Source organism: Panulirus ornatus, chromosome 31 (genome assembly GCF_036320965.1).
Source record: "Panulirus ornatus isolate Po-2019 chromosome 31, ASM3632096v1, whole genome shotgun sequence".
NCBI classification, from domain to species: domain Eukaryota; kingdom Metazoa; phylum Arthropoda; class Malacostraca; order Decapoda; family Palinuridae; genus Panulirus; species Panulirus ornatus.
Window position 1 is genome coordinate 13,289,132 of NC_092254.1, and position 16,854 is coordinate 13,305,985.

At 40.5% G+C, this 16,854-nt stretch overlaps 1 protein-coding gene across 6 annotated transcripts in view; it reads right to left on the reverse strand.

The window, feature by feature from the left end:
• LOC139758835 (reticulon-4-interacting protein 1 homolog, mitochondrial-like) overlaps positions 1–16,854 on the reverse strand; it is a 399,554-nt gene that overhangs the window by 22,316 nt on the left and 360,384 nt on the right. For all 6 annotated transcript variants that reach the window (XR_011714952.1, XM_071680684.1, XM_071680685.1 and 3 more), the window contains exons 3-8: positions 11,856–12,081; positions 11,510–11,655; positions 7,793–7,948; positions 3,280–3,378; positions 2,717–2,910; positions 1,860–2,045 (exon numbers count right to left, since the gene is read on the reverse strand). Coding sequence is in view for 5 of the 6 variants with exons in the window: in XM_071680684.1 (XP_071536785.1) it covers positions 1,860–2,045; positions 2,717–2,910; positions 3,280–3,378; positions 7,793–7,948; positions 11,510–11,655; positions 11,856–12,081 (1,007 nt within the window). In the remaining variant the exon portion in view is untranslated. The remainder of the gene's footprint in view (positions 1–1,859; positions 2,046–2,716; positions 2,911–3,279; positions 3,379–7,792; positions 7,949–11,509; positions 11,656–11,855; positions 12,082–16,854) is intronic.

Here is a 16,854-nt window from a genome sequence, read left to right on the forward strand (position 1 = left end):
TGTGGTTTCAGAAGTGGTAGAGGATGTGTGGATCAGGGGTTTGCTTTAAAGAATGTATGTGAGAAATACTTAGAAATACAGATGGATTTGTAGGTAGCATTTATGGAGATGGAGGAGGAATATGATAGGGGTGATAGAGATGCTCTGTGAAAAGGATTAAGAGTATATGGTGTGGGAGGTAAGTTGCTAGAAGCAGTGAAAAGTTTTTACCAGGGATGTAAGGCATGTGTACAAGTAGGAAGAGAGGAAAGTGATTGTTTCCCAGAGAATGTCGGTTTGCAGCAGGGGTGAGTGATGTCTCCATGGCTGTTCAGTTTGTTTATGGATGGGGTTGTTAGGGAGGTGAATGCAAGATTTTTGGAAAGAGGGGCAAGCATGCAGTCTGTTGTGGATGAGAGAGCTTGGGAAGTGAGTCAGTTGTTGTTCGCTGATGATACAGCACTGGTGGCTGATTCGGGAGAGAAACTGCAGAAGCTAGTGACTGAGTTTGGTAAAGTGTGTGAAAGAAGAAAGCTGAGAGTAAATGTGAATAAGAGCAAGGTTATTAGGTACAGTAGGGTTGAGGGACAAGTCAGTTGGGAGGTAAGTTTGAATGGAGAAAAACTGGAGGAGGTGAAGTGTTTTAGATATCTGTGAGTGGATTTGGCAGTGGATGGAACCATGGAAGCGGAAGTGAATCACAGGGTGGGGGAGGGGGTGAAAGTTCTGGGAGCGTTGAAAAATGTGTGGAAGTTGAGAATGTTATCGTGGAAAGCAAAAATGGGTATGTTTGAAGGAATAGTGGTTCCAACAATGTTATATGGCTGCGAGGTAGGGGCTATAGATAGAGTTGTGCAGAGGAGGGTGGATGAGCTGGAAATGAGATGTATGAGGACAATATGTGGTGTGAGGTGGTTTGATCGAGTAAGTAATGAAAGGGTAAGAGAGATATGTAGTAATAAAAAGAGTGTGGTTGAGAGAGCAGAAGAGGGTGTTTTTAAATAGTTTGGTCACATGGAAAGAATGAGTGAGGAAAGATTGAAAAAGATGATATATGTGTCAGAGGTGGAGGGAGCGAGGAGAAGTGGGAGACTAAATTGGAGGTGGAAAGATGGAGTGAAAAAGATTTTGAGTGATCGGGGCCTGAACATGCTGGAGGGTGAAAGGTGTTCAAGGAATAGAGTGAATTGGAACGATGTGGTATACCGGGGTTGACATGATGTCAATGGATTGAACCAGGGCATGTGAAGCGTCTGGGGTAAACCATGGAAAGTTTTGTGGGGCCTGGATGTGGAAAGGGAGCTTTGGTTTCAGTGCATTATACATGACAGCTAGAGACTGAGTGTGAACGAATGTGTCCTTTGTTGTTTTTTCCTAGTGCTACCTTGCGCACATGCAGGGGGAGGGGGTTGTCATTTCATGTGTGGCGGGGTGGTGACGGGAATGAATAAGGGCAGACAGTATGAATTATGTACATGTGTATATATGTATATGTCTGTGTGTGTATATATATATGTATACGTTGAGATGTATAGATATGTATATGTGCTGTGTGTGGACGTGTATGTGGGTGGGTTGGGCCATTCTCTTGTCTGTTTCCTTGCGGTACCTCGCTAACGAGGGAGACAGCAACAAAGTGTAATAAATGAAAAATAAATACATAAATATAGTCTGTGTTTGTTTATGTATGTATACATTGAAATGTATAGGTATGTATATGTGCATGAGTGGGCTTTTATGTATATACATGTGTATGTGGGTGGGTTGGGCCATTCTTTCGTCTGTTTCCTTGAGCTACCTCGCTAACACAGGAGATGGCGATTAAGTATAATAAAAATATAAATAAATATTCATTTACTTTGAATAGCGAGAAACAGTACCTTTCTCTCAACATGAGTTCTTTGTCAAAATTTGAGGTATCATATGTGATGACATCATCAGCACCTAGCATGTGAGCCAGAGGAGCTGCACGAGAGGACACTGTAGTAGTGACATTTCCTCCCCAGGCTCGCACCAATTGTATGGCCACTACTCCAACCCCTGATACACCCGCATGTACCAGAATTCTAGGGAAGATAAGAATAAACATTATCTATAACCATTTTTGATCTATATGAAGACAATAATCATTATTCTTAATCTTCACCAAACTGACACATATATGAAATATGATTTCAGCTTCTCATTTGGACTTTGCTATGTCAACACCCTGAAAAGGCCATTCTATCCTTACTTTCAAATCAACTGGTGAAAATACATCTTACAAAACATTGATATCAAACTATAAACAAACACTAGCACATTATAATTTGAGCAAAACAAACATTCAAAAGAGTAGAAATGAGTTCACCATATCTGATAATTTAAATGAGCAGCTTACTTAAAGAAGAAAGACACCAAATAGTTTGAAGACTAAGTAGGGATGCAACACAAATTCACTATTAAGTATATCAAACCTACAGCATTTATCTACTACCATATCAATCAATACATTACCACAGAAATACCAATATTTTTCAATTTCTATCCTGTTACTCTAAATGGGAAGTCAAATACAAAACTAACGAAAGTTTCAGTAAAACAGAATACATTTCTGGTACTACTTCAGTCTGATGAATATTCACTGTATCTTTGTTCAATAAAAGCCAAATGAAATGTCTTCATCTTCTTACTTGGACCAGTTACTGTCATTATGCATAGAGTATCCTAGTTCACTAAACAGTGTGCTATATCTCACCTCTTCCCTGCAGCCGAGTCTGGGTCAAGCCCCCCTTTTGTTACGAGAGCATCCCAAGCTGTCATAATACTGTAGGGCAATGCAGCAGCTCCTTCATAAGTTAATTTAGTTGGTTTGGGGGCCACAAGTTCCTCTGACACTACCACATATTCACTCAGAGTCCCAGGGTGATAAAATGGAACAGCAAGCCATACCTGTACAAAGTTGGAAATGTAATCAATTTAACAAAATATACTAAAATGAAAATTGATATAATAAAGTAATTTAACAAAATATACCAAAATAAAAGTTGATATTAACAAAATATTCCAGCAAAACACAGATGTACATTATTATCAAATAGCTTAAAGTTTGCAGATTAGTTGGGGTGTGAGTCTGAATGGCACAAACTTGGAGGACATGAATTGTTTAGATACCTGGAAGTGGTAGTGTCAGCAAAAGGAACAATGGAAGCAAAAGTGAACCATTGGGTGGGTGAGGAGGTGAAGGTTTTAGGAGCGCTGAAGAATGTGTGGAGTGAGAAGATGTCATGTGGGAGGGCAGATATACATTAATAGGCCTACCTCCTCTCCTTGTTCCACTCGAGTGACTGCCTTACCTACAGCCACCACCACTCCCGAACAGTCTCTTCCCAACACAACTGGAAATTCTCCATCAGTATTCTAAGAATGAAAAGAAATCATTATCACCATATATTCCAAAGAATAAATGATGACATAGATATTAATTTTAATACTATAATAATCTTATTCACAAATATACTGAAGCCAAAATAAAAGAGATAAAAGTCGGATTCACACTTTGATTCATATGACATGCAGTTTTACACATACAAAATAGGGTGGTGCTTGCACAGTTTTCCCTAAATTTCAAATCATAAATGAGCTCCACATCTTTTATCATCATTAGCATACTTTATAGCTGTCTCCCGCGTTAGAGAGGTAGCGCAAGGAAACAGATGAAAGAATGGCCCAACCCACCTACATACACATGTGTATACATACACGCCCACACACACACATACCTGTACATTTCAATGTATACACACATATACATACACAGACATATACATATATACACATGTACATATTCATACTTGCTGTATTCATCCATTCCCGTTGCCACCCCGCCACACATGAAATGGCACACCCCTCATGCCTGTGCATGCGCGAGGCAGCAATAGGAAAAGGCAACTAAGGCCACATTTGTACACACTCAGTCTCTAGCTATTATGAGTAATGCACCAAAACCACAGCTCCCTTTCCACATTTAGGCCCCACAAAACTTTCCATGGTTTATCCCAGATGCTTCACACGCCCTGGTTCAATCCACTGACAGCATATCAACCCCGGTATACCACATCGTTCAAATTCGCTCTATTCCTTGCACGCCTTTCACCCTTCTGTATGTTCAGGCCCTGATCGCTCAAAATCTTCTTCATTCCACCCTTCCACCTCCAATCTGGTCTCCCACTTCTCATTCCCTTCACCTCTTGACACATATATCCTCTTTGTCAATCTTTCCTCACTCATTCTCTCCATGTGACCAAACCATTTCAATACACCCTCTTCTGCTCTTTCAACCTCACTCTTTTTATTACCACATGTCTTCTTAACCTTTCATTACTTACTTGACAAAACCACCTCATACCACACACTGTCCTCAAACATCTCATTTCCAACACACCCACTCCCCTCTACACAACCCTATCTATAGCCCACGCCTTGCAACCATATAACATTGTTGGAACCACTATACCTTCAAACATACCTATTTTTGCTCTCCAAGATAACGTTCTCGCCTTCCACACATTCTTCAACGCTCTCAGAACCTTTGCCCCCTCCCCCACCGTCACTCACTTCCGCTTCCATGGTTCCATCCGCTACTAAATCCACTCCCAAAATATCTAAAACACTTCACTTCCTCCAGCTATTCTCCATTCAAACTTACCTCCCAATTAACTTCTCCCTCAACCCTAATGAACTGAATAACCTTGCTCTTATTCACATTTACTCTCAGCATTCTTTTTCACACACTTTACTAAACATGGTCACCAGCTACTGCAGTTTCTCACCTGAATCAGCCACCAGTGCTGTATCATCAGCGAACAACAACCAACTCACTTCCCAGCCCTCTCATCCACAACAGACTGCATACTTGCCCCTCTCTCCAAAACTCTTGCATTCCCCTCCCTAACAACCCCATCCATAAACAAATTAAACAACGATGGAGACATCAAGCACCCCTGCCGCAAACTGACATTCACTGAGAGCCAATCACTTTCCTCTCTTCCTACTCGTACAAATGCCTTACATCCTCGATAAAAACTTTTCACTGCTTCTAGTAACTTACCTCCCACACCAAATACTCTTAATAACATCCACAGAGCATCTCTATCAACTCTATCATATGCCTTCTCCAGATCCATAAATGCTACATACAAATCCATTTGCCTTTCTAAGTATTTCTCACATACATTCTTCAAAGCAAACACTTGATCCATACATCCTCTACCACTTCTAAAACCACACTGCTCTTCCCCAATCTAATGCTCTGTACATGCCTTCACCCTCTCAATCAATACCCTCTCATATAATTTCCCAGGAATACTCAACAAACTTGTACCTCTGTAATTTGAACACTCACCTTTATCCCCTTTGCCTTTGTACAATGGCACTATGCATGCATTCCACCAGTCCTCAGGCACTTCACCATGAGTCATAAATACACTGAATATCCTCATCAACCAATCAACAATGCAGTTACACCCTTTTTTAATAAATTCCACTGCAATACCATCCAAACCTACCGCCTTGCTGGCTTTCATCTTCTACAAAGCTTTCACTACCTCTTCTCTGTTTACCAAACCATTCTCCCTGACCCTCTCACTTCACACACCACCTCGACAAAAACATCCTATATCTGCCACTCTATCATCACACGCATTCAACAAACCTTCAAAATACTCAGTCCATCTCCTCACTTCACCACTATCTGTTATTACCTCCCCATTAGCCTCCTTCACTGATGTTCCCATTTGTTCTCTTGTCTTACGCACTTTATTTACCTCCTTCTAAGACATCTTTTTATTCTCCCTAAAACTTAATGATACTTTCTCAATCCATCTCTCATTTGCCCTCTTTTTCACCTCTTGCACCTTTCTCTTGACTTCTTGACTCTTTCTTTTATACATCTCCCAGTCATTTGCACTATTTCCCTGCAAAAATTGTCCAAATGCCTCTCTCTTCTCTCTCACTAACAATCTTACTTCTTCATCCCACCACTCACTAACCTTTCTAATCTGCACACCTCCCACCTCTCTCATGCCACTGGCATCTTTTGCGCAAGCCATCACTGCTTCCCTAAATACATCCCATTCCTCCCCCACTCCCACTCCCTGTACGTCATTTGCTCTCATCTTTTTCCATTCTGCACTCAGTCTCTCCTGGTACTTCCTCACATAAGTCTCCTTTCCAAGCTCACTTACTCTCACCACTCTTCACCCCAACATTCTCTCTTCTTTTCTGAAAACCTCTACAAATCTTCACCTTTGCTTCTACAAGATAATGATCAGACATCCCTCCAGTTGCACCTCTCAGCACATTAACATCCTAAAGTCTCTCTTGAGCCTATCAATTAACACATAATCCAATAATGCTTTCTGGCCCTCTCTCCTACTTACATATGTATACTTATGCATATCTCTCTTTTCAAACCAGGTATTCCCAATCACCAGTCCTTGTTCAGCACACAAATCTACAAGCTCTTCATCATTTCCATTTATAACCATGAACACCCAATGTACACCAATTATACCCTAAACTGCCATATTACTCACCTTTGCATTCAAATCACCCATCACTATAACCTGGTCTTGAGCACCAAAGCTGCTAACACACTCACTCAGCTGCTCCCAAAACATGTGCCTCTCATGATCTTTCTTCTCATGCCCAGGTGCACAGGCACCAATAATAACCCATCTCTCTCCATCCACTTTCAGTTTTACCCATATCAATCTAGAGTTTACTTTCTTACACTCTATCACATACTCCAACAACTCCTGTTTCAGGAGTAATGCTACTCCTTCCTTTGCTCTTGTCCTCTCACCAACCCTTGACTTTACTCCCAAGACATTCCCAAACCACTCTTCCCCTTTATCCTTGAGCTTCATTTCACTCACAGCAAAATATCCAGGTTCCTTTCCTCAAACATACTACATATCTCTACTTTCTTCTCATCTTGGTTACATCCACACAAATTTAGACACCCCACATCTATCAGTCATTGAAACATAAAACCTATGCAAAAAGCTTGATGACACAGACAAAAGACTTTTTCACTGCAATTATCAGTTATAATTTACATCCAGTATAATGAAGAGAACTGCCTCAGTGAGTAACTTAAAAAGTAAATAAAGGGTAAAAAGTATAAGTAAAATGGAAAAGAAATCCCTAGCCCCATCTCCGTTTTCATCTTGGTTACATCCACACACATTCAGATACCCTAGCTTAATTCTTCAAAGAGATATCCTCACTTGGCTCTTTCTTCTGCTGATATTTCTTTGGACAGTGATAACATAAGGAAATGAGAATTTCTAGCTTCCTGCTCCCACCTGTTAGTTACTTTTTAAGACGTGCAAGAAATATGTCAATAGTTTTCCTATTTCCCTAAGCCCAGTGGGTAAATTTGTGATTTAAGCTAAAGAAACTGAGAAACTGCACACTGTTGAGTGTCATTTAAATGACAAGCAATTCAGCAGGATTTCCCTGCTTTTTATCAGTTTCAGACACACATAGAATATCATATTCTATTGACATTTTATATCTCCTGCTATATGTCAAACTTCAAACTGGATCATCACAAACTACCAGGGTCTTGATCATGAATGGTAAATTTTGGTCAATAGAGTTGGTAACAAACCACTGAAATCAAGAATGGCAAACTTGAACATAGCAAGGGAAACCTGTAATTGACCATACAAGAATGGCATAATCAAGGAAATGGAAGCCAAAAGAAGGTAAAAATATGCTACAAATGAGCCAAACAAATTTACGGTAGTTACTAACTACAACTTACTGGATTGTACTTATTCAGTTGTTTTCTCAAAACACGACCATACCCTTCAGCCACTTTGATATCCAAGTAGTCTATTCCAGCAGCCTTGACTTGAATCAATACTTGATGTGGCTCCACAATCCTTGGTGCAACCACATCTTCAACCACTCCAATGGCCTGAAACCCAAACATAATCAGGGGTAAAGATATAAATGTTTCATCACAGACTATGACTGAATTATCATAATTCAATCAAACACTAACATCTCATATCCAGAGAACTGGTTCTACAAAAGAATAATTATTACATTCAGTAGAAATATTGAAAATATTAAAATGAACATCCATGTAAAATTTTGGACATAAATGGTACCCTTTTCATACAATGGTATTAAATGAATTCTGCCACTCTTGAGGCACCTCATCATGAGCCAGACATACATTGAAAATCCTAAGTAACCAATCAATAACATAATTACCCCTTTCTTGAGAAATGCATCTGTAATTAGTCGCATTACACCTTACACAAGGCTTTCGCCACCTGTCTCTTTACCAAGCCACTTGCCATGACTTTGCACATCTTTTCATCCAAAACACCCCAAATCTGCCAATACTGTCATCAAACACACATAGGGAAAGACACACACACATGCATAAATATGTATCTCTATGCTCATTCATCATTTCCTAAGTTAGGGGAGTAACATCAGGAACAGGCAAAGAAATGGCCTCATTTACTTATATCCGATCTCTAGATATTATTCATACTGCAACTACTGCTTCACATGCCCAGATTCATCCCATAGACAGCATGCAGCCCCCTGTATACCATATCGTTCCAACACCTCACAATCTCCAACACACTCAAGACTCAAATAATCAAAGTACCTTCCAATCGTTCCCTTCACATCATCCTTGATTTTTGACATGTACACACTCTTGGTCATCCTCTCCATAAGTCCAATCCATTCCTGCAAACCCAATTAAGCTCCCTTATGCATCCAACTGTTATTACTACACCTTTTTCTTACCATTATCCTATGATATCACATTCGATCAATGCCTCTCACACTAACTATAGTCCTCAAACATTCAATTTCAGACATATCCACCCTCTCTTGTACATATTTATCCATGGCCCACACCTTGCATCCATATACCACCAATGAAACTACTATACCATTCAGCATATCCATCCTTGCCCTCACCTCTTTTCACACACTCCTGCATACATCCAGCGTCTATTGTTCCATTCACTGCTATGTACACTCTCAGGTAATTAAAACATCCCACTTCCTCCATTCAAACTCATATTCCAACTAATCAGTCTCTTTCCTAAACCTAATAACCTTGCTTTTATTCATATTTACTTTTAACTTTCTCTTATCACATACTCTCCCAAATCCAAACATCAACTTCTACAATTCCTCCCTTGAATCTTCCACCAGTGCTATGTCATCAGGAAATGATGAATAACACCTTCCATGCCCCAAACCCTCAATAGACTGCAGACTTGTCCCTATTTCCAAGAACTTTGCACTTAGCTCCCACTCTGTCTCTATATCTCAGATGTTAATTTCCTCGAGGAACTCACATCAAGGTGGTGGCCAAAGCAAAATAGTTCCCACTTGTCTTTGTCCCTCACCAAACAATCTAAAAACAAGCTGACAACAATGGTAACATCACACACCCTTACAACATGCCAACTTCATTTGGAGCTGCAAACCCTCCTCTCTTCCTATTCACACACACATACACATTATTTCTTTGACAAAAACTCTTCACTGCTTCCCTCCATGCCATATATTTGTAACATCTTCAAAAAATACTCTCAATCAAACTGTCATGTGATTTTTCTAGATCCATAAAGGCCACATGCAACTTCTTCTGTTTTTCTTTTAAGTATTTCTCACAGATTCTTTAAAGCAAACATCTGATCCACACGTATGTACTCTACCTCACCTGAAGCCAAACTGTCCACCCAATCTGAAGTTTAGTGCATGCCACCACCCTTTAAAACACCACTCTCCCATACAAATTATCAGGTCCTCTCCAGTACTAACCTTTCCATTTCCAAAGTTTCCCCCCAAAGCTTCATATGCCTTGGTTCAGCCCTTTGACTGCACATTGTCCCCTGTACACTACATCCTTCCAATTCGCTCTATCCTGAGCATACCTCACCCTTGTGCCTTTTCAGGCCTTGAACCTTCAAAGCATCTTTCAATCCATCCTGACACCTCCTCCTTGGTTTCCCCATTTAACTTGCCCCCTTGACTTTTAGTGATCCTCTTCTCACTCATCCTCATCATATGTCCAAACTATATAAGCACACTCTCTTCATCTCTTACATATATACTCCTCTTACCACCATACCTCTCTCTTACCCTGTCATTTCTTATTTACTTGACCCTTCTCAAACCAAATATTGTACTCAAATATTTCATACCCATTTAGGGCTCACATCTCACATCCATACAATGCCATTGGGATTACTACACCATGAAACATACCCATTTTTGTCCTCATTGCAAAGTTAATATTCTACATCGGCATGAGGAGGTTACACTGTCAATGGAAGGCATGTTTGGTATGAAAAGAACAGTCTTGCTGAGGAGCTTCTTACTCCAAGGGAGTTCCTCCTGCCAATTGTGGCATACTCTTGAAGCTGCAGGAGCCCTATAAAAGGAGTCCTAAGGTTATATAATCAAAATTATATAAACCGCCAGTAAATGATTCTTTATTGAATCATGGTGTACCAACTATATGCTGTTGTCTAGAGGGGTTAAATAATGAAAACTCCAGGACTGTGTCTACTTGTCAACAATAAGGGGTTTAGTATTTTTTCTATGTTAGCGAAGATAGCATGAGAAAGGAAGGCCCTAATCAAGGCCATCCAATTAATGCTATATATAAACTAGTCTAACAGGTACCTATTTTATCAACCGACCCCTAGGGAAAGATGAACAACTGGGTTGACTGTGGACAGACTGCGGCAACCAGTATTCAAACTTAGTACTTCACCCTGGGTGGCCTGCGAATGCGTCACAATCTTGTATCAAAGTCTTAATCTTTCAGATACTGTACATATGTGAGATGTCTCAGCTATCAGAGCAGATATGCCATGATGATATAATAAGGATGCTCTCAATAAGCTAAAGGATATGTGAAGACAGACATTAATTTTCTATATAACATTACATAATTAGTGATTTAATAAAGTGTTGGTTTTAAATACACCTTTTCATGTAGGAAAGAATCATCTTCCTGAGTAACGGTTCCATGCAGGAAAAAACAGACAGGAATTACACAGTAACAAATAAAAAATTATCCCTTCTCTGTTTACAACTCGGTCCTCTTAAACCAGTCAACATTATAGCCTCACAAAACCCCTCCCTTCAACATATGAATATCCTAATTAACCCCAGGGCATGTGTAAACATAAAGCCAATCCAACTCATGAAAAGGATAATTTACATCCATCACACTACTGGTTTAAAGCACTGTTTTTGCACTTCTTGCTGAATGTGTGGGTACCTTTACTCATAAGTTTGCTGTGAAACATGCTATGTCATCATTCCATTAGTGATCCTCATAACAAACTAATATAAAAGGCTATGTACAGGTATGCTGAGTCAACTAATTCATTGACAAATACAATTTTAGTCTAAGCATGAAGCCATAAGGAAAAGGAATGGCACCAACATTTACTTAGGCAACATACTACTACAGAAATCTCACCTCCATTCCTCTGTAACTGTTGGCCACTACAGCTCTCATTCGTTGTGGAGCAACTATGCAATTACGAATCCTCATACCCACAACTATGCCAAAGATACCTCCAGCAAAGAAACATACTCCGCCAAAGTATATATGTGTGCGAGTAACTGGAAAAATACGGGTATAAAAATGCTGTATATGTGGAATATGTGGAATCACAGATTACTCAGCATATTTTTTAATCATAATTGGTAAAGGTAATCACATGAGTAATAAGTGAGATAGAACATAAAGGTCATACATGTGATGCACAATAAACAGACATAAGCATACACTTATAAACAAAATCATTGTACAGTCAACATACCTTCAGTAAGAAAAAATCGGAAACACCTGTCAAACACTTCTGAAGGAGCAAAAACTCTCAGCACCTCCCTTAGTCTGGCAAGCCAGTCATGAACTTTATCTGCCAACTCTTCAGTGACTCTCTGATTTTTAATGGCACTGAGAGTTCGGTGAAAAGTTGTTTTGGCTCCATTCCCTAAAGTTGCAAGACTACTGGCAAGATGGGTTGCAGCTGAGTGCAAAATCAACTGTGAACAAAAGTGACAAAGTGGGCTTTAACCGAGGGCAAAATTAACTATGAACAAAAAGTCATTTCATGGTACAAAAAAAGAGAAAAACCTATATCATCAACACAGTATGTTAGTAATGATATAATTTGAATGAATCCTGTAATGACCACACATTCACTTCAATAAAGCACAGAACTTCAGATACTCTTCGCTATTTTGAACATTATATCATTAGCCAACATGCTGCTAGTACAGGCTCCAAATGGGAGTAAGTACACAATCCTTCATTTTATGCTGGTTATGTTCTGTAAAAACCTCACATAATTAGAAATCAATTACAGCAAACCAATAAACAAACATACAGAGAAAAATATGATGTGAGCAATAGTGTGAAATATAATGTCCCAAATGTATTCCAACCAGATTCTAATCATTTCATCTATTCATTTATTTTACTTTGTCACTGTCTCCCACGTTAGCGAGGTAGCGCGAGGAAACAGACGAAAGAATGGCCCAACCCACCCACACACACGTTTATACATACACGTCCACACACGCAAATATACATACCTATACATCTCAATGTATACATATATATACACACACAGACATATACATATATACACATGTACATAATTCATACTGTCTGCCCCTATTTATTCCCATCGCCACCTCACCACACATGGAATAACAACCCCCTCCCCCTTATGTGTGCGAGGTAGCGCTAGGAAAAGACAACAAAGGCCCCACTCGTTCGCACTCAGTCTCTAGCTGTCATGTAATAATGCACCGAAACCACAGCTCCCTTTCCACATTCAGGCCCCACAGAACTTTCCATGGTTTACCCCAGACGCTTCACATGCCCTGGTTCAATCCATTGACAGCACGTCGACCCAAGTATACCACATCATTCCAATTCACTCTATTCCTTGCATGCCTTTCACCCTCCTGCATGTTCAGGCCCCGATCACTCAAAATCTTTTTCACTCCATCTTTCCACCTCCAATTTGGTCTCCCACTTCTCGTTCCCTCCACCTCTGACGCATACATCCTCTTGGTCAATCTTTCCTCACTCATTCTCTCCATGTGACCAAACCATTTCAAAACACCCTCTTCTGCTCTCTAAACCACACTTTTTATTTCCACACATCTCTCTTACCCTTTCATTACTTTCTCGATCAAACCACCCCACACCACATATTGTCCTCAAACATCTCATTTCCAACACATCCACCCTCTTCCACACAACCCTATCTATAGCCCATGTCTCGTAACCATATAACATTGTTGGAACCATTATTCCTTCAAACCCATTTTTGCTTTCCGAGATAATGTTCTCACCTTACACACATTTTTCAACACTCCTAAAACTTTCATCCCCTTCCCCACCCTGTGACTCACTTCCACTATCCTGGTTCCATCCACTGCCAAATCTACTCCCACATAACTAAAACACTTCACTTCCTCCAGTTTTTCTCCATTCAAACTTACCTGCCAATTGACTTGTCCCTCAATCCTACTGTACCTAATAACCTTGCTCTTTTTTTTTATTATACTTTGTCGTGTCTCCCTCGTTAGTGAGGTAGCGCAAGGAAACAGACAAAAGAACAGCCCACCCCACCCACATACACATCTATATACATACACGTCCACACACGCACATATACATACCTATACACCTCAACATATACATATATATACACACACAGACATATACATATATACACATGTACATAATTCATAGTCTGCCATTATTCATTCCCGTCACCACCCTGCCACACATGAAATGACAACCCCCTTCTGCCGAATGTGCACGAGGTAGCGCTAGGAAGAGACAACAAAGGCCACATTCGTTCACATTCAGTCTCTAGCTGTAGTGTATAATGCACCGTAACCACAGCTCCCTTTCCACATCCAGGCCCCACACAACTTTCCATGGTTTACCCCAGACGCTTCACATGCCCTGGTTCAATCCACTGACAGCACATCGACCCCGGTATACCATATCGTTCCAAATCACTCTATTCCTTGCACGCCTTTCACCCTCCTGCATGTTCAGGCCCTGATCACTTAACATCTTTTTCACTCCATCTTTCCACCTCCAATTTGGTCTCCCACTTCTCCTCGTTCCCTCCACCTCTGACACATATATCCTCTTAGTCAATCTTTCCTCACTCATTCTCTCCATGTGACCAAACCATTTCAAAACACCCTCTTCTGCTCTCTCAACCACACTCTTTTTATTACCACACATCTCTCTTACCCTTTCATTACTTACTCGATCAAACCACCTTACACCGCATAATGTCATCAAACATCTCATTTCCAACACATCCACCCTCCTCCACACAACTCTATCTATAGCCCACGCCTCGCAACCATATAACATAACATGTTGGAACCATTATTCCTTCAAACATACCCATTTTTGCTTTCCAAGATAACATTCTCGACTTCCACACATTTTTCAACGCTCCTAGAACTTTCGCCCCCTCCCCCACCCTATGATTCACTTCCACTTTCATGGTTCCATCCGTTGCCAAATCCACTCCCAGATATCTAAAACAATTCACATCCTCCAGTTTTTCTCCATTCAAACTTACCTCCCAATTGACTTGACCCTCAACCCTACTGTATCTAATAACCTTGCTCTTATTTACATTTACTCTTAGCTTTCTTCTTTCGCATACTTTACCAAACTCAGTCACCAACTTCTGCAGTTTCTCACCCAAATCAGCCACCAGTGCTGTATCATCAGCAAACAACAACTGACTCACTTTCCAAGCTCCCTCATCCACAACAGACTGCATACTTGCCCCTCTTTCTAAAACTCTTGCATTCACCTCCCTAACAACCCCATCCATAAACAAATTAAACAGCCATGGAGACACCATGTACCCCTGCCGCAAACAATCATTCACTGTGAACCAATCACTTTCCTCTCTTCCTACACGTCCACATGCCCTACGTCCTCGATAAAAACTTTTCACTGCTTCTAACAACTTGCCTCCCACACCATATATTCTTAACACCTTCTACAGAGCATCTCTATCAACTCTGTCATATGCCTTCTCCAGATCCATAAATGCTATATACAAATCCATTTGCTTTTCTAGGTATTTCTCACATACATCCATTAAATCAAACACCTCATCCACACATCCTCTACCACTTCTGAAACCACACTGCTCTTCCCCAATCTGATGCTCTGTACATGCCTTCCCGGGGATACTCAACAAACTTATACCTATGTAATTTGAGCACTCACTTTTATCCCCTTTGCCTTTGTACAATGGCACTATGCAAGCATTCCGCCAATCCTCAGGCACCTCACCATGAGTCATACATACATTAAATAACCTAACCAACCAGTCAACAATGCAATCACCCCCTTTTTTAATAAATTCCACTGCAATACCATCCAAACCCACTGCCTTGCCGGCTTTCATTTTCCACAAAGCTTTTAGTACCTCTTCTCTGTTTACCAACTCATTCTCCCTAACCCTCTCACTTTGCACACCACCTCGACCAAAACACTCTATATCCGCCACTCTATTAATCAAACACATTCAACAAACCTTCAAAATACTCACTCCATCTCCTTCTCACATCACCACTACTTGTTATCACCTCAACATTAGCCCCCTTCACTGATGTTCCCATTTGTTCCCTCGTCTTACGCACTTTATTTACCTCCTTCCAAAACATCTTTTTATTCTCCCTAAAATTTAATGATACTCTCTTATCCCAACTCTCATTTGCTCTCTTTTTCACCTTTCTCTTGACCTCCTGCCTCTTTCTTTTATACATATCCCACTCATTTGCATTATTTCTCTGCATAAATCATCCAAATGCCTCTCTCTTCTCTTTCACTAATAATCTTACTTCTTCATCCCACCCTTCACTACCGTTTCTAATATGCCCACCTCCCATGCTTTTCATGCCACTAGCATCTTCTGTGCAAGCCATCACTGCTTTCCTAAATACATCCCATTCCTCCCCCACTCCCCTTATGTCCTTGCTCTTATTCACATTTACTCTCAGCTTTCTTCTTTCACACACTTTACCAAACTCAGTCACCAGCTTGTGTAGTTTCTCACCCGAATCAGCCACCAGCACTGTATCATCAACAAACAACAACTGACTCACCTCCCAAGCCCTCTCATCCACAACAGACTGCATACTTGCACACATATATATATTCATACTTGCTTGCATTCATCCATTCCTGGCAGTACCCTGCCCCACAGGAAACAGCATCACTACACCTCTGCCTGAGCGAGGTAGTGCCAGGAAAACAGACAAAAAAGGCCACATTCATTCACACTGTCTCTAGCTGTCATGTGTAAGGCACCAAAACCACAGCTCACTATCCACATTCAAGCCCTACAGACCTTTCCATTGCTTACCCCAGACGTTTCACATGCCCTGGTTCAGTCCACTGACAGCATGTTGATTCCGGTATACCACATCATTCCAATAAACTGTATTGTTTACATACCTCTCACCCTCCAGCATGTTCAGGCCCCAATCCCTCAAAATCTTTTTCACTCCATCCTTCCATCTCCAATTTGGTCTCCCACTTCTCCTTGTTCCTTCCACCTCTGACTCATATATCCTCCTTCTGAATTTTTCCTCACTCATTCTCTTTATATGTCCAAACCATTTCAACACACCCTCTTCTGCTCTCTCAATCACACTCTTTTTATTTCCTCACATCACTTTTACTTTTCATTACTTACTAGATCAAAGTACCTCACACCACATATTTTCCTCAAACATTTCATTTCC